Below are 18,416 nucleotides of genomic sequence, written 5' to 3'. Positions count from 1 at the left end.
CTCAGAGATAGATATTTAGACAGTAAGCAGCCATGACCTACCCAAAGCTCCCATCATTGAAATGGGGGGGTGGGGTGGGGGGCAACAGACAACATACAGCCTTGACTTCCCATTCTACCTTGAAATTGAGTGACAGGACAATCAAGCAGAAAGAGAAAACTGCTGTAGCTCCATATGCCTCTCTGCCTGCCTGGCGTTTAGTTTCCACCTCAAATGACCATGATAACATGCAAACGGAAAGGGTCAAACTGCATGGGACCCTGGGTCTGCAGACACCCGGAAAAGTTAACAAACAGAGCTCACTTCCACTCTTCAGCAAGCGCTTCTCTTCCTCCTTCAGCTTGTTCTGCATCAAACGCAAAGTGTTCTCTGCTTCCTGCAGGGAAGGGAAAACATCAAAATCAGAAAGGCAGCTGCACCATGCTTCCGCTCAGGAGGGTAACAAGACATAAGCTGTTGCTTGGGTTAATATCAAAGGCTTTGCAGCCAGCTTAGTTCCATAGAATGGGACTTAAAAAAAAAGTGACTATAAGTTTCTCTCTAAATTAGATCAACTCTAGCTGTTCAAAAGTGCTGCAAACCTTTGAATCTGGGCACACTCCTGTTTGATTCGTGCCAGAAGATTATTCCATGAGGTTCAGTAGACTAAAACGCTTTTTATGTAACTTGGTTCAATAAAAGAACATCTACAAATGTTAATCAACTGTCTATGAGAATCTATACAATTTTTGTGTGTGCTAGCCATGAGGGAAGTAAAGCCACTTTCCCTGCAACCAGTATGAAAGCTAACTGGGCTAACTTTGGTCCTTATCCCTAGCCTGCTTAGAAGAAGCACCACCTGAGCTCGTTCCAGTCATGTCTTCCAACTTCATTTGCAGATGCAGCCAGTTCAGAGGTGCTGCCCTGTGGCACAGCAAAGCACAATGGTAAATGTTAAAGGGAAGGGTAAGGACCCCTTTTTAGTGCTGTCACCCACTAAAGGGAGTGGGGGGGGGGAGAGCAGAATGACAAGGGCAGAGGAGAAAGTGCTTCTAGCCTCCATTTTTATTTACTAGTCTGCTTTTTTTTACGCCAGCAAGTAAAAATTCAGATATGCACTGCCAGTTGTGTTGGTTTTACGCTTCTTTGTGCAGTTGCTGCAGCAGAATGAAACAAAGAGCTATATCCTAAAGCCATGGACAACACTTGGAAATGTATTCCAAGTGCTTCTGTGACTACTTGTACACTCAAAGCACCTGCACATGGGTTTATGCAATTAATCTAGGAAGGGAAATATCCTTCAAAGGTCAAAAATTTAAAGCAATTTCATCACTATTATGGTGACAACAATATGGCAAAGCAGTCAGTTCTATGAACTTTCCTGCTTTCTGTGCATAAGGTCGAATACATGCTCCAGAGTGGTGCACATAGGCTCATGTTTCTTACCATAACACATTTTCTTACATTGCTTACTCCTTGATTCCAACTATGGTCGAGAGAAGCAAACTTATGTGAGCTCTAGCCCTCAAACACTGTTCAGGACCTTGAGGGTAGTTCATCAACACACAAAGGGAGTGTGGTGGTGGAGGAGACATGCAATTAACGAATGAGAACAGGAGTGCAAGATCTGCCACCCTCCTGCTTCCTCTGTGCCCGCCACCTCTTCTCTCTCACTGGGTGACAAACAGGAAGGAGGCCGAGGCCCAACAGGATGAGACCCTTCTCCTGCCAGCTTGCGTAGGATCCCACCAGGGCTCAATTTAGATGATTCATAAACCACCACTCATCAAAACAGATTGGATGGAATTCGTAATTTATTGTGTTTGTTTTCATAGTTTTTTTTCTAAGAAGTTTCCTTTTAGAATTGTATAATACAATTAAAGAAACAAACGAAAAATAAAAAGGAAAGTCAACATAGGAAAGGAGGACACAAAGGCTTCCTATGGGCATCTAGTTGGCCACTGTGGGAACAGAATGCTATGTACCAAATGGGTCTTTGTCCTGATCCTGCAGGCCTCTTCATATGCCTACCCTTCCTGTCCATTGGGCCAGCTTGGACAGAAAGGGCCATCAAAAGGTACCCTTTGGGGCCAGGACCTTGCCTAAGCCACACCATCTTCTTGGCTTTGGGACATTTCTTGGCATCCCTTGACTCATCTCACCTTGGACAGCTACCAGTGGCTGACCCCTGCCACAGAGGGAGAGAGGAAAGGGAAGAGGAATGTTCTGCATTATCAGGGGGTGGGACTAGATGACCCTTGAAGTCCCTTCCAACTCTGCAATTCTATAATTTGCATCTAATGGGTATTGCCTCTGCAAGCAATCCTGGAATAACAACATAAGAAAGGCTTGCTGGATCAAGCTAGCAGCACATCGATTCCAGCCTCCTGTTCTCACAGTAGCCAAACAGATGCGGCCCCCCTCCTATAGGATGCCCACAAACAGGACCTGAGTTCAACAACACTCTCCCCACTTGTGAGTCCCAGCAACTGGTTTCCAGATGCATAATGCCTCTGACAGTGGAGGTAGAGCATAGCTATCATGGTTAGCAGCCTCTGCGAATTTGCCTAATCCTCTTTTAAAGCCACCAAAATAAATCCATCTAGTTACACTAGCCCACTAGCTACAGTTGTTCTGTACTGAACTGAACTGATTGCAAATCTTAAGATGATTTCCTTGTATCTCACTCCTGCTCCAATAGGCACAACAGATTGCCTGATATCATGACAGACAGAGTCTCCAGTGAGAAAGTGTTAGACATAGCATTTGGGAGCCCTGTCTACCACAATAGTATATGCATCCATTTATTTCCCATTGTCACAGATACTAATTAATAGTTTTCCAAATGTCACCCCTGGGGGCAGAGTGGGGAGAGTACAGGACCCAGAGGCAATTAATCATTTTGCAAAAAGCTATAAAAGGGGGAATATTGATCTTAGAAGCAGAGTGGAACTGAGCATCTGCAAAGCTATTTCCAAAGAGTCTAATAGCAGCCGCTATGGAAGGTTGCTGTGAAAAACATGCCATCAGTTAGCAGGAGGCTGATGATCTGCTGCTAAACAAGCTCTGCAAGGCACAGCATTGTTTAACCAATGATATTCCCAGTGAAGCCTCTGCTGCCTTGGACATCCACAACCTGCTCAGGTCCACAATGAAAACATTCTGCTTACCACAACACAATCTGACTTCTATAGGCAGAATTAAAATACAATTAGAATGTAAACCATTTACTGCCTTTATTCCAAATTCTATCTTGTCGGCAGGACTTTGGATGCCAGTTTTCTACCCTTCCCTGCGCCTTCTCTATCCTTGGATGTAAAAATTGCTGTAGAATCTATATGGAATGTTTCTTTTGACTGATTCAGCAAAAAAACACACACCCTATTTTGGGTATATTGGACTCCACAGCAGCTTGGAGGTGTAATGCTAGAAATGTCTCATTGAGGCATATGATGTGGGCTTCCCCATGAAATGCCCTGTTTGGTATGAAGTTGCTGTCTGTATCAGTTTTGTACTGGTAAAATATCTGCAGATGTTTGTGTACTTTAAGTTATATTCCTGCAAAATAAGGACTAACAACTGGACAACAAAAATGGAATTTATGAGCCCTTGCAGTTGCTAAGAGACATATACCTTGAGCGTGGAAGGATAAATATTCACCATCTATTATGCAACGGTTTGAAGTCCTTAATGCCCTTGCTGCAGTTGAAAGCACTTTCTTGAAACACCAACTTCCTTTGGAGATTTGTTTTGACATTTGGAGGGCATTTATGAATCTGTATGTGTATCTTAAGATGGACATATTGATATTTATTTTATTGTGAATGTGAGATGACAAGTGCACTTTTGCTTTCTTTAATAAATCTGCAGTAAAAAAGAAATGTAAATTTCTTGGAGCAAGAAATGAAAATCTTATCTTTTCTCAGTAGGCTGTTTTCTACACATCCTTTCCTGGCCTCCATCCAGGCTTGTGTTTGTGGAAGGGTTTTTATGGAGTTTTTGTTTTACTATGCATTTGGTATGCTTTATTTTGTATTTTTCTGTTGTGAACCACTCTGGAATCTTTGAATAAAGGACAGTATACAAATGTAATAAATAAATAATAATACTTCAAACTCAATATTCACAAGTCAGAGAAAGCTACCCTTTCAGAAGGCATCAGAGAAGCTATGTCATTCTCTCCCCCACCCCCCCAATACTTGGCTATATGTACCAACAGTTTGGCTTAGTAAAAGGTAGCTTCTGAGGAGCTGGGTTTTCTCAAATCATACATGACACATGACTTTAAGTTGCCAAGAAAACGTCCCTGGACCTTTTTTGCTGGCAATAATAAAATAATAATAATAATTTTATTATTTATACCCTACCCATCTGACTGGGTTTCCCCAGCCACTCTGGGCGACTTACAGCACATAAAAATTGCAAAACTTTAGACGTTAAAATTTTCCTGATACAGGGAAATGTATGACTGATGGGGAGTTGCAGACCAAAATATATGGAGGGCACCAGGTTGGGCGACGCTGTTTTAGCTGGAGAAGCCAGAAACTGACCCTGGGTCCTCCTCCTCTGTGCAAAGCAGTTGTTCCGTCACCAAACTACAATCCCTGCCCAGCAAAGGGGCTTTTAGAAAGACAACTGGCTCAACACTTGCACAGCATCCTGTCCTCTGACTGACCATGACTTACGCTATAAAAAAATAATTACAAATCAGTCTTTAATTTTAAAATGATATTTCCTAGCCTGTAGTTGAACACTCTTTCCCCCCGTGTTCTTGAAAGAATTAATGAGCATCATGACTGATTGCTTGATCTGGTAGGCAACAACCCTGTCAACTTTTTAAAATATATAACTAAATGAATATTGACAAGCAGCTGGCAGAAAAAAGTGAAACTTCTGTAACATATTGGAGAAATTCCCAACACAGGTGCGCAAACATTTTCAAGCTCTCTTCATCATTAGCCAAGGTAAGGCAGCCCACCTCAGGCAGCAGATTTGAGAGCACATTCAGAAAAGCAGCAAGTTCTCATTTAATTCTTATATTTTCCAACATTTGGAACCTATTTGCATCATCTGCCTCAGGCATCAGGCCATATCCACCAGAGAGAAAAACCTTCCTGCAATTATTCATGCTCTGGTAATATTGCTGTTGGTTATTGCAATATGTCATTACAGCCATCCCATCAGGCCATAGCAGAGGGAGAGAGACGGGACTGCGGGGCATTTTCTTGCCCTCTGCTGAAAGAACAGCAACATTTGCCTCCTCATCTCCTTGAAATCTTTTCATTTCAGTGATCATTACAAGATTAAGAGTTTGTGTCTATGTTTCTTTTTCTCCTTTTCCCTCCCTAATGTCTCCTCCTATTGCATCATATTTTTCTTAGATTGTATGTCTGAAGGACTCAGTTCTCTAGGAGCCTTTCTCAGCTGAGGAGCAAAATAAAAATGTTTTAAATAAATCTGAAGACTAAGTGTTACCTTAAGAGAATTGTTTCAGAACCTGACAGCAACATTTTAAAAGCCTTTCTCCACCCCCACCCTCCAGTATTTTATTTTTAAGCAAAGAAGAATTTGAGGCAAATCTGATACATCTATCTAAGCTTAGTAGCCAGTACCTTAGCATTTGCTTTTTCAAGTTTAGCAATGTAAGCCACTGACTTCAGTCCCAGAACGTTGCCACCCCAGTGACGACAAATCTCACCGTATCTCTCACTGTAGTTTCTGTGAGGCGGTAGATAAGAGGGAAAGATGGGAAGCAAATCCCACTTCTCCAGCTTTGCACTGAATTTTCAGTTTCATAATGAAAATGCTGGCCCAGTGAGCATCTGATACCAATTGCCCTGTTTCCAAGCTTCCCATAGGCATCTGGCTGGCCACTTTGAGAATAGGATGCTGACCTAGGTGGTCCTTTTGGTCTCATCCAGCAGGGGTTCCTCTTATGCTCTTAAATAAAGCATTGTGTTTTTCGTCTAACCTGCATCTATATTCCTCATTCTTAATAATGTTGTACACTGGATCTCCCACCCTTTCATGTTACGGAAGTCACAATGTCTGCCCATTCTAAGGAGGGGGTACACACTTCACTTAAAATATTGTGATGAAAACTGTTATCAATCTGAGATCCTGAGCTAGGTGGAGCACAGTAACCGAAGAGAAGGGCAAAGGCTTCTTGAATCCCAGCAACAAAGATGTGTGCCTTTGGTATCTTCACAAGGCTATATTCAGAAAGACAGGTGAGCCAGAAGCTCTGTGACCCTCCAAGTATTGTTGGACTCCAATGCCTGCCAACCCCAGCCAGCATGTTATCCCAGCAGGGATGCTGGAGTTTTATTACAGCAACTTCTGGAGGACCACAGGTTCCCCATCTCAGCTCTAAGCCTATGTGTTTCTTGCAGCCTTTTATTCCCTAAGGTCCTGGGCACAATGGCGCAAGAAGAGTCCTTGACTGTGCAGCATCCTTATGATGCTATCAACAGGAACTTCAAGTTTCAACAGTCCCTTCTTTATGTCAGCAGTTCCAGAGCAGGAGACATTAATCCTGCCTGGTATCTTGTCCTAACAGCTTGCAGATAAGCACAATGTCCAGGGGAAAATGCCAATTTCCTACTAACAGGAGCTCAAAATCTTCACACTTGAGCACAATGCACATTCAATAGGAAAGAGACTGAAATTCAGAATTATGGCTGGGAGGGAGATTAAGGAAGGAAGAAACAAAGTGACAACATTGGGCAAAAGAAAAGAAAGGCCCCTCAAGAGACCATGGTGTATTAACAGAGTACTCTTCAAACAATGAGTCCCCCGTTTTCAATGACCAAAAAACAAAGCCACCAATCTGGGAGATCTCCAATTAACTCAACTGTGCCTATATTGTAATAGAAATTGCCTCAACTGCTCTCATATTTATTTGCTTACTTCTCTCTCTGGACCTAGGGAAAGTACAAATTGTAATGATTCAATAAAAGCTCATTTGATACTCTCTTGGCATATTACAGTTCTATTGTATTAGTTTATTTGGTGTGTTGGTTTCCATGCATGGTCTTTATGTAAATATGTGGATGAGTCCATGGTGTGAACGCCATGATCAGTGTACATAGTTTATCAAATTATGTCAGATGAAGAAATTACTACAGCAGCTGGGGCCTCTCAGAGCCTTATAAATAAATATTTTACCAGCAAGGAATATCACAATTTACTCTTGTATATGCCACTATTGTTTAAGGTGCGCCTGCGCATTCGGAAGCCGCACCTTGGTTTACAAACTTTTCAGAAGTTGAACAGATTCTGTTTGACTTCTGAAGTACGTCTGTAATTTATACTGAAAGCAGGGGTTTGGAGGGGACCCCAAATTTCAGGGTCCATAGTTAATGAAGCTCTTCACATAGTGTTAAGGGGACAGCGATGGTTGCTCACACCTACAGCATCAGCCTTAACAAGGACTGAAAGAGGCCACCTTTATAAAAGCACTCAAAAATCAAGCACAATAAAAAATAATTGCGAGTGTAGCATGGCTTAACAAGTTTTTGTTTCCCCTCCTCCGTCTCGGTTAACTTGACCGCAGGCCAGCTGTTGCTTTGATATCAGAATGCTTCACTAGCAGACCATAATGACGAACTGGGATTTAAACTCTTCTCAGCAGTTAAGATATGTCACGATTGCATAATGAATGGTAACTCAGATACCAATAGGCAGCACACGCAAGCTTTCCCAAGCCAAGCTTCTGCAGGAACAATTTGTACACAAGAATTTAATTGTAATGAATTCTCCTCAATAGAAGCGTCACAAAGGAGAGTTAATCATTTCAGGATTGATTGCGCTACATGGAAATTTAAATTACAGCTCCTGCTGCCTCCTTGAAGGAGAATGGCAGCGCTCGGCGTGCATCGCAGATGGTCAGGGGCCTTCAGGGAAATGCAGGAGATGACTGGCATTTCTGGGCCTCTGTTGTCCCCAGGAGCATAAGAAGAGTCCTGCTGGACCAGAGCAAAAGGTCTTCTGGCCCGGCAGCCTGTTTCCAAATGTGGCCAGCCAGATGCTTATGGGAAACCCACAGAGCCTCCCCCTTGTAAACCCTGCATCCTGCCCCCACCTCAGATTTAGAGAACCAAGTGGGATCGGAGGGGGGGGGGGTTCGCAGTGTATTCCCTCTCCTAGAGGGAGTGCTCCTAATCAGGTTTCCAGCCACTTACTCCCTCCAAAGCAGGGCATTCCTTATTATTCCGATTTGCTTTTACAGTTGATATTCAACATCCTGAAGCTACCGGGCATCCTCACTCTCCCTTAAGACTACTTTTTTTTTTTTTTGAGTTTTCATGAGATATTTCCTTTTTGTACTCCTACCTACTTCTTGCTTCACCCAATCATGCAGATACTACCCTTGTTTTCATGGCCTCCGTTTTGGCTCCATGGCCCAAGTTAGCTATTAGAGATAGGCTTACTACTACTGGGCAAGCTAGGTTGCTGCTTCCTCTCAAGGGATACGGTAGCACAGCACTACCCTGTGCTCTTCAGCTGATGCCCTTCGCTGTGTGTCCTCTCCAAGAGAGGTGAGGAGGGTAGCAAAAAGAGAATGGGACGTCTGAGTAGTGGCTCCCCAGTTGTGAAATGCTCTCCCCAGGGAGGAACGCCAGGCTCCTTCACTATCTGCTTTTATTCAGCCAGGCCTTTGGAGTTTGGCCTTTGGACTTAATTCTCTGCATATTTTTAGTGGAGTGGCACTGAGTTGGGTTTGCACTTTTATGCATATTGTTGTATTTTAAAGGTAAAAAGGTAAAGGGCCCCTGACAGTTAAGTCCAGTCGCAGACGACTCTGGGGTTGCGGCGCTCATCTTGCTTTACAGGCCGAGGGAGCCAGCATTTGTCCGCAGACAGTTTTCTGGGTCATGTGGCCAGCATGAATAAGCCGCTTCTGGCGCAACGGAACACCGAAACCAGAGCAGCGCATGGAAACGCCATTTACCTTCCCGCAGGAGTGGTACCTATTTATCTACTTGCACTTTTTGGCATGTTTTCGAACTGCTAGGTTGGCAGGAGCTGGGACTGAGCAACGGGAGCTCACCCTGTTGCGGGGATTTGAACTGCCAACCTTCTGATCGGCAAACCCAAGAGGCTCAGGGGTTTAGACCACAGCGCCAGCCGCATCCTTTGTTGTATTTTAGGTTGTTTTTATTCTTGTTTTTCTTAACAACAACAATGGGGTTAGACATACATATTTCCCTCCAAGGACTATGCTAGTGCTTGTATAAGAGTGGGAATCTTGAGGACAAAGATCTGCTATATTACATAGACTTGTAGGCCTTCCGTCTTTTGGGGATGTAGGGAAGAGGGGGTAGTTTTAAGAGACTGCTGCATGGCATCCACAGTGCTGCACTAATTAAAATGTGAAAACCTTTCTTCAGTCTTTAAATCACTTTTCCAATTATGAAACGCAACCTACCCGATGTCATTAGTTGTGAAACAACAGCACAGAACACAAGCCGCTGCATCTGCCAAGTGTTCCAGAGATTACAGGCCAATTACTCAATGATGCTCTTTAGGCTGGAACACAGTTTCACTTGATAAATATTCATTTGTCCACCAGCTCATTCCTCAATACCCAAAGAACCCAGGGAAGCAGATTAACCTAACCACATAGTCATTGCCATTGTCTTGGCATGCTGTTGAGTGAAATTCTGGAAAAGGCAGCACAAAGCATACCATTTCCTCTGCACAATAATTGTAAAAGACATATTAACTGGAACGAAGGCAAGTCAGTATACAAAGATCAATGAGCCATCTGATTATTTAGATGAATGGGTGTTGCAAATATTGGAATTCAATTATTTATGATTTCTAGTCCTATTTTTCTTTGACTCTCAGCAAGCGGCACATATTCCAAAGGGGCAGGGCTAATCTGACACCAAATTGTCCTGGCAAACGTGATGAAAGGACAGTCAGGAAGAAGAGGAAAGGAAGAGAGAAACAGCCCTTTCAGAACTGTGCCTTGATCTCCCATTGTGTACAGCACTAAGTCATAAATCTGCAGTGGTTCGGAAAGTGGGGTGAGACAGGGCGAGGATTTTTGAAGTCCATGGTTCTTCTTCTGTTATGACACACTTCTTAAAAACAACACCACCTGTCATTGGGCAGGTTTTCAATGTTGCAGACCCTGAATGGGGAAGAGCTACCTGTGAACAGTGCCTATTGGCTCATCCATACAAAGTCATCAACCCATTATAACCACACACACACACACTTGTGTCCCCTGAGCATTTCTGAAATTTTAAAACCAATGTTTGAAGTTATTATTAAAATAAAATAAATAAATGACAGACAAGTCAATCAAAATACATGTGGCAGACCATACTGGGCAGACCATCTGAAGCAAGGAAGTAAGATGACTCAACTAGTATTCAAGGCACTGCCATGTATACCTTTCATGCAAATTACACAGGCAGGAGGAAACTGTGCTCAGCGCATGACTGAACAACCCACTTAACTTTTTAAAATTACATCCGTCTTCACCCAGCGTTTTAAATTTATTTATTTATAATTATGTTTTATTTTTCTTGGTCTTTGTATACCTCCTTTCAGAAAGAGCAACTCTGAGCAGATGGGTCGGATTCTACCATAAGCAAATGGGTCAAGCCCCCAAAACAGTGACAGAAAACAAGCAAGCAAGCCTGTATTGGAACCTGGGTTGGTGCACACTTGAGGATAAATATAGACAAAACTGCAGAAATGCATGCAGAAGCATGTGGGGTAGAAATAAAGACTAAAGGAGTTCATGCAATATTTGAGAACCCTCACCTCAAATCTCTCCTGCTCCATTCGGTGCTGGTCATCCAGTTGCTGTTCCAGATATGTAAGGTTACGGAATTTTTCCAGGTAACAGCTGTATTGTTTCTGCAGTTCCTCCTCAATCTTCTCATATTCATCCATAAAAGCTGGCCTGATGGGGACACAAGAAAAAAGGAACATGGGAGAATCTGTGAGTTTTGTTTTTTTAGCTGTGTGATGAACTGAGGGATTTCAAGCACGACCTTACCTCCCACCCAGCTCCCAAATATTTTCTGGGAACATTTAAAACATTCTATCAGGTTAAACCAATTCTAGAATATGCTCAACTACTCTTTTTCCAATATCTTCCAAGTTAGAAATACAGTTAATCCATTATTATGGATTCATGGTTCATTAAGAGAGCCAACAACATTTAAGGTCCTAATTACATCTGAAAACTATGTCAAGGGAGTCCTAAGTAAGATTTGATTGATTTTGAACCATCTGGACATAAATATCTAGTTAACTGTCAACAAAGCATGTTGATAATAATTCTAGAAGATAAATGAGTATGGATTTGGGGGAAAAATTCTTGCTTCACTTTAATTTTTTTAAAATATAAATTCATTGATTTTTGGCTCCAGTGAGATTGAACAAAATATACCCAGAGACTACAGGTGATTGTTGGATATGTAGAACACTTGAGGCAAATATATTCCACATTATGTGGTTGTATACAAAAATCCAGATATCTTGGAGTCTAGTATTATCAGAAATAAAAACTTCTAGGTTAGGATGTCCCAAGAGATCCAAAGGTAATATTATTTCCTTATCTAAAGGGCAGCATACCAGAAGATGATTTCGAAATGACAGCTTATTTGTTAACTGCAGCCAGAATGATAATCTGGCAGAATTCGAACAGTATCACCCTTCCTTCTGTAGATTCTTCTGTTCTTAGGAAGTAGGCAGGATGGTACGAGAGGAGGCAATCTTCAAGGTATCCTAACATGCATAAAACTTTTAAAGGAGAAACTGGCTCACTTGTCTTTTAATGATCCACAGTCAAAGAAGCCTGATAGGAAAGCCTTATGGCCTGCATAAAGTCCCACAGATCCTTGACTACAACACATTAGAAACCAGCTTTCATTTTGTGATTTAAATATCTAGCCCATGAGTCTGCAGCTGCATTTGTCACAGTCAAAAACACAAAAACACCCAAATACTCAAAGTCCCAGAAAAAAGGCAGCAAGCAAAAAACAAAACAAAACCACTTTCCTCCATTCTTTATGATTTTTCACTCTTATATATGCATCTGGGATATGCCATGGATATGCCATGGGATATGCCATGCAGGATCATAATTTAAAAAAAACTAAAATCAGCTATATGGTCACTACAGACTGACCTTTCCAATATGAATCCATTTCTTTTAAAAACAAAGAGTCAAATGTCACAGATTCAATCTTATTTTAACAACTTTGTTTTTGTGCATTTTTAAACAAATCATTTTTAAAAACTCAATTATCAAGTGATGCTGAGAGTAGGAAAACGTTGAGCCGTTTTCAAAAGGTCAAATGACTGGAAAAATGGATAATTACATAATTGCAATTAGAGAGTGTGCATTAGCAGGTAGCAAGTATGCCGAGAGTGCTGTTGGGAATGCCCTTGGATTGGCAGGCTCTAATGCAGGAGAGGCAGGAGGAAACAGGGGAGAGGACTGAATAGGGAGAAACTGGGCTGGAGTAGATCTCCTCTTTCTGCCCGAACATCAGCCACTTTGGATACGGGAGCAGGGATGCTGGCTTTCCCCACTGACCTTCCCTTAGAGCAGAGAGCCTCAGTGGAAGATGGAAAAAGCTCTGATCAGCCAAGGGAAGGAAGCGAAAGAGGAGGCAGCAGTGACTGAACAAGAGCCTGAACAGCAGGTTGCAGTCTTGCTGCCTAGAACCACATGGGAGCAGAACCCACCTACTCTGACGGACTGTGCGTTTGCAATGCCAACATTCCCACAAGGCAAGAGAGTCTTGAGAGTGAGTGCACCATGCCTCTTCTTTAAAAACTTTGTGGGAAGGATATGGAAACTTGTCGAGACATCTTTGTCATTTTTGAACTTCTTGCGCTGATCCTGAATCATGCCTCTTGCACCCTGTGTCTGCTGCTGACCCTGTTCCACTGCTTGCCTGAATAAATATCTGTTTCTTACTTACAAGTAAGAGCCTCTGCTTGTGTGTTTGGGGCCTCAATGCTTATAGCACTTCTTGGACAAGAGAGTTTCTTAGGCTCATTGCAGGCTCTTCACTCTCTACTGCACTAGGCATTAAGCATGCACATTAACGCTCTGCATATTCATTTCTCATGGGACAAACAGTACGCCAGTAGTTACCGAACGCTCTGAAGGGTCTGTAGCCGCTTGCGGTTTCTTTCCAGCTCCAATTTCCTCTTTTCAATCTTGGCCTCCAAACTGGTTTCATCTGATGCCACGTTGCTCAGCATGTCGTTGGTTTTCTGGACTTGCTCCTAAAAGAGATACTGCAAAGATGAGTGACAGTTGCTGGCAGAATCACCAGATGACATTTTTAGTTCCTAGCTCTGTTCTGGCCACATTTTCTGATGGTTATTATTTATGGCTGTGTGTGCTAAAGAGCCATTGGATTAGGACCAGGGAGATCCGTGTTCAAATCTCCACTCAGCCACTAAGCTCATTGGGTAAGTCACAGCTACTCTCCCTCTCTTCACCTACCTCATAGAATTGTTGTGAACATGAAATACAGCAGTGAGGTAGGGGTGGAGGTGGAAAAACATGCATATCACCTAGGAAGCTACCTTATACGGAGTCAGACCATTGGTCATTCTGGCCCAATAATGTCTACACTGATTGGCAGTGGCTCTCTGGGTTTTGAGGCAGGGGACCTTCCCAGTCCTACTTGGGATCTTCTGAATGCAAAGCAGATGCTTGAAGGATAGGTGGGATTAAAATGTAAAACAATTATAAACAAAAATTATACACCAAAGCAGCACACGTTCTGCGCCAATATAAGGGCATATAAACGACGAGAACAGGAACTGTTTGCATAGTTTATTCTGCATTTGTTCTCATTTTTCTTATCATGAGAAGGGGAAATTTTATGCATCTGCTCTTCTGATTTTTTCCAAGTCATGCTGGAGGGTTTTTGTTTTTGGGTTGTGTGTGTGTGTGTGTGAGAGAGAGAGAGAGAGATCGTGCTACAACTCACAAACAGGACAAGAACTTACTAGGATAAGGATGAGTAATTTTGGGAAAAGTTTGGGCTAGCGCACAAATGCCTTAAGAATCTAGAATTGATAGCCAGGATAATTCAAAGGAACATGCCAGACTTGGATGTGGAATGTTTCAGAGCAGGACCAGTCCCATTTAGGAGGAAGGCAGAGTCCACTTCTGCTTGCTTCGAACTGCACACAAATAAACATTCCACAGCTCTTTGGTTCTAAGCATATTAGCAAAACAGAACCTTCATATGTTCAGACGCAGTACACCTCTGAATACCAAATGCTGGAGGCAATTAATAGGGAGGGTTGTAACCTTCATCCCTTCCTTGTGAGCTTCCCAGAATCATCTGGTTAGCCAATCATGCACCTGTTTTGTACCGGGTCCTTGTCTGCTTGTGACTCTCTTGATGCCTGTTTCCAAGTGCAGGCTGACACCTGGTTTGGAGTCTTTGCACCAGGGAGGGAGGACTTGTGGCCCTCCTGATGTTTTTGGACGACAACCCCATCATTCCTGCACACTTGCTATGCTGGCTGGGGATAGTGGGAGCTGGAGGCCAGCAACATCTGGGAGGTTCCTCACCCCAGCTCCATCCCTAAAAGCTGGCCAACTAGTAACACCATGATTCAGAAACCTGTTGTGCAGCCAGGACTTTTATAATCAAAGAGAATACCCAGACCCAAGTTCTTTCTGTTATCTGTACTAAGTCATGCTTTATGTACCATAAACAGGCTTGATGGTTCTGTCTCAAACTCCCGATTCTCTGTGTGCATTTTTAATCTGAGGTGGAGGCCACTGGGATCAATTAGACCCCCATTAAAGTGAGCAAGGCAAATTGTTGATGGTACAAATCCAAGGTACTTGAGTCCTAAATGATCCCAACATGGGAAAAACTCCTCTTTTAACAATGCACCAGCTACTTTATACTGATGCAGCTGCTAAAACACAGCAGTACTAACCATTCAGCTTTATTTTTGTTTAACCAAGGAGCTGTAGGGAACCTGATCTCACCGCTGCATAGTTGTACCCCAGTACTATCAACAAAAATGCTTAAGGAGATTTTATAATTACTTTTACATTAAACTGACATCATTGTCCAAGTGCAACCCTGTTATCAGATTAATAATGTGCTTTCTACCAAACATACAAAGAAGCAAGAGCTCCCTGGTGGAAACCTGAGAAGGAAAATAGGAAAGATCAGCTCTGGGGAGTGCTGTCTGCAAATACAAAAGCAAAGGGACAACTGTTTGCAGGTTTTAATCCTCTGCCAATGTTTATAGCTGCTTAGGATAAATCTTCATTCAGAAGTGCTGCGTGTAAGGGAACATGCAGACCGCTTGGGCCTTTTTAAAAAGCCTCACTTATAGCCATTTCTCTCCCACACAAACCCAAATGTAATCAAAAGGATGAAAGGAAATCAAGAAAACAGGGAGGGAAGGGGAGAAAGGAAATACAAAAATGTGCTGCACAGAATCAAAGTACTGATGACCTTGAAAACCTTGCTCTTTCAGAATTATTAATTGGCAAAGAAGGACTATTTTGACATTTAAGCACCAATTGGGATTGCTCTAGCAGATGGCTACTATTGATTGGACTCACTAGTTCAGGCAGCTATGAAAGCAGGGCCCCATCTGCACTACACATTTGAAGCAGTATCATACCACTTCAAGCAGTTACGACGTCCCCTAAAGAATGCTGAGGACTGTAGTTGTTAAGAGTGCCGAGAGTTGTTTGGAGACCCCATTGTCTGCACAGAGCTATAATTAAACCAGAGTGGTTTAACAGCCAATCCCTCTTCCCAGGGAACTCTGAAAAATGGGGCCAGAGTGGTTTCTTGAAACTGTGCTTTATGGCGGGGTGGGTGTGGGGTGGAAGAACAGAGAGAGAGAGAGAGAGAGAGAGAGAGAGAGAGAGAGAGAGAGAGCAGTGCTGTTCTGCTCAGGTTATAGTCATGAAACAGGGCCTCTCTTCCTAGTTATACATGTATAGTCCACTAGGTGGCTTTAGGCAAGCTATTGTCATTCAGCCAAAGGTCAACACCTGTAAAATATAGGTAGAAGAATATGCTAGCCTATTTTCACAGGGATGTTGCAAAGATTACTGGGGGCTAACCACATGTGGGATGTGGGTGGCACTGTGGGTTAAAGCACAGAGCCTAGGGCTTGCCGATCAGAAGGTCGGCGGTTCGAATCCCCGCGACGGGGTAAGCTCCCGTTGCTCAGTCCCTGCTCCTGCCAACCTAGCAGTCAAAGTGCAAGTAGATAAATAGGTACCACTCTGGTGGGAAGGTAAACGGCGTTTCCGTGTGCTGCTCTGGTTCGCCAGAAGCGGCATATTCATGCTGGCCACATGACCCAGATGCTGTACGCCAGCTCCCTCAACCAGTAAAGCGAGATGAGTGCTGCAATCCCAGAGTCGTCCACGACTGGACCTAATGGTCAGGGGTCCCTTTACCTTTACCTAACCACACATTACATACAAATGCATGTAACAGAGTCTAGCAGATTTAAAAACATTTTAAAGGGGAAACTGTGGGAAGGAAGGATGAACTGGAAGAAGCAGGTATGGAAAGACTGATGCACTCCTTCCCTGCTCCAAAACACCCTCCAAGACACACATTTGCCATAGGTTCTGATCTGTGACACACAGAATCTAAAGAAGTTTCAGGAATAAAAAAAAAGAACTTGAAAACAGAGTAAGATAGTATTGAACAAGATAACCAATTCATAATAAAGCCACAGAATAAAACATTTTTTAAAAAAGACCACCATCCTTACCAAAATGTCTTTGATGGCAACTCTCATCACCTTTTCAGTCTCATTTATCTCCAGAGGTCTGGCAATTGCTTCTGTTCTTATTTCCTGAAAGACAAAAACCCACAAGAAATAGTTCCAGGTTTTAGCCTCTCATTAATATTCATTGAATGGCAGGCAGCTGAACTGCTTTGGCAAAGTGATTTGCATAACAAATGGAGTGTAGTCTAATATGTCTGCACCAACAGCTTAAAGGCCTTCACAGAACTGGAGCCCATTAAGAAGGTTAACAAAGGTCCAGTGTTAAAATGTTTTCTCACTTGGCAGCCATTAAAGCTGCCAACTAAGCAGCAAGTTTCATTAAAATTAAGGGGATTTATGACAAAATGTTGACTGGATGCTGAGAACTCCTTTTAGCTCCCTTCCCTCCCCAGACAACAGCCTGTAGATCAGTAGTCTTCTTATCATTAACTCATTTTTAATAGATTCAGGTAGGTAGCCATGTTGGTCTGACGCAGTCGGAAAAAATATATATAAAAAAAATGTCCAGTAGCACCTTAGAGACCAACTAAGTTTGTTCCTGGTACAGTGGACGCTCAGGTTGCGAATGTGAGCTGTGCGGGAAGCACTTTCGCAGCCCGCAGCTTTTGCAACCTGCAGCACCGCATGTGCGGGTTGCAATCCGGCGCTTCTGCGCATGCACAAAGTGCGATTTAGCGCTTCTCCGTTCCAGTACTTCCAGGTTTCGGAGCATCCGTAACCCAAAAAAAACCCAACCTGAAGCGTCATGGAGGAGAGAGGTCTATTTTGGCCAGGATAGCTAAAACAGAACTTCACAATCCAGGGGCAATTCACCTTTGAATACCAACAGATAAGAGGCAATAGCAGGGAAGGAATGTTGCCTTCATTCCCTGCTTGAGAGTTCCTAGAGGCTTTTGATTAGTCACTGTGGAAAAGGGGATGCTAGACTAGATGGACCTTTATTCTGGTCCAGCAGGGCTTTCCTTATATATTCTTTAATACGGCAACAATCTGATTAAATAATTGAATTGATAAAGTTCTAGCTGACTAATCCTTCAACTAAATTTGGATAGGTGTAAAAGCAAGACTACTGAAGCCTAACGTGCACCTTTTTTTTCCAGATGCCACAGTGGCCTGAGTAAGCAGCATCTTAGAAGAGAGCTGCTGGTGGTACAGTGGTTGGAGTGTCAGATGAGGACATAGAAGACCAACTATGAACCTCACTAGGTGATCTCAGGCCAGTCAGTGTCTCTCATTCCCTTCTGTGTGTGAGAAGGGAGAATGGCTGCATTCTGCAGCTTTTATAAGTATTTGTATTTAAAAAATTATATATATTCAAAAATGCTTCCAATTAAATCAGGCGCATCTTTAAGCTATTAAAGTTGCAACCTCTAGCTGCTAGATCTTGAATGTACTCAAGTCTAAACCTTGTGTCCTGAGGAGCAGCTCTCCTCCAACTCTGGCAGGTCTAAACTTCAAAGCCAACTTTTCTTTGCTATTTGTCAAAGCAATGACTACAGCCCATTACTCATCGCAAGCGGTCAAACCTGGTTGCACATATGGCATCCAAAAGCCTCAGTGCTTCATTCAATTTCAGCAAGTGATTTGGCCAAGGAAGAAATGTAGACTGCAATGACAGGAAATGCAAGACTCCCCCCCCCCCCCGC

At 42.9% G+C, this 18,416-nt stretch overlaps 1 protein-coding gene across 2 annotated transcripts in view; it reads right to left on the bottom strand.

Annotated features, from left to right (window-relative positions):
* Positions 1–18,416, bottom strand: part of CLUAP1 (clusterin associated protein 1) — a 54,685-nt gene that overhangs the window by 11,848 nt on the left and 24,421 nt on the right. For both annotated transcript variants that reach the window (XM_083412467.1, XM_083412466.1), the window contains exons 6-9: positions 16,753–16,836; positions 13,115–13,248; positions 10,762–10,903; positions 304–376 (exon numbers count right to left, since the gene is read on the bottom strand). In XM_083412467.1, the coding sequence (XP_083268593.1) occupies positions 304–376; positions 10,762–10,903; positions 13,115–13,248; positions 16,753–16,836 (433 nt within the window). The remainder of the gene's footprint in view (positions 1–303; positions 377–10,761; positions 10,904–13,114; positions 13,249–16,752; positions 16,837–18,416) is intronic.

Source organism: Podarcis tiliguerta (assembly GCF_965153285.1).
Source record: "Podarcis tiliguerta genome assembly, chromosome: 14".
NCBI classification, from domain to species: domain Eukaryota; kingdom Metazoa; phylum Chordata; class Lepidosauria; order Squamata; family Lacertidae; genus Podarcis; species Podarcis tiliguerta.
The sequence above is the reverse complement of the archived record's forward strand: the minus strand, read 5'-3'. Positions and strand labels throughout refer to the sequence as shown.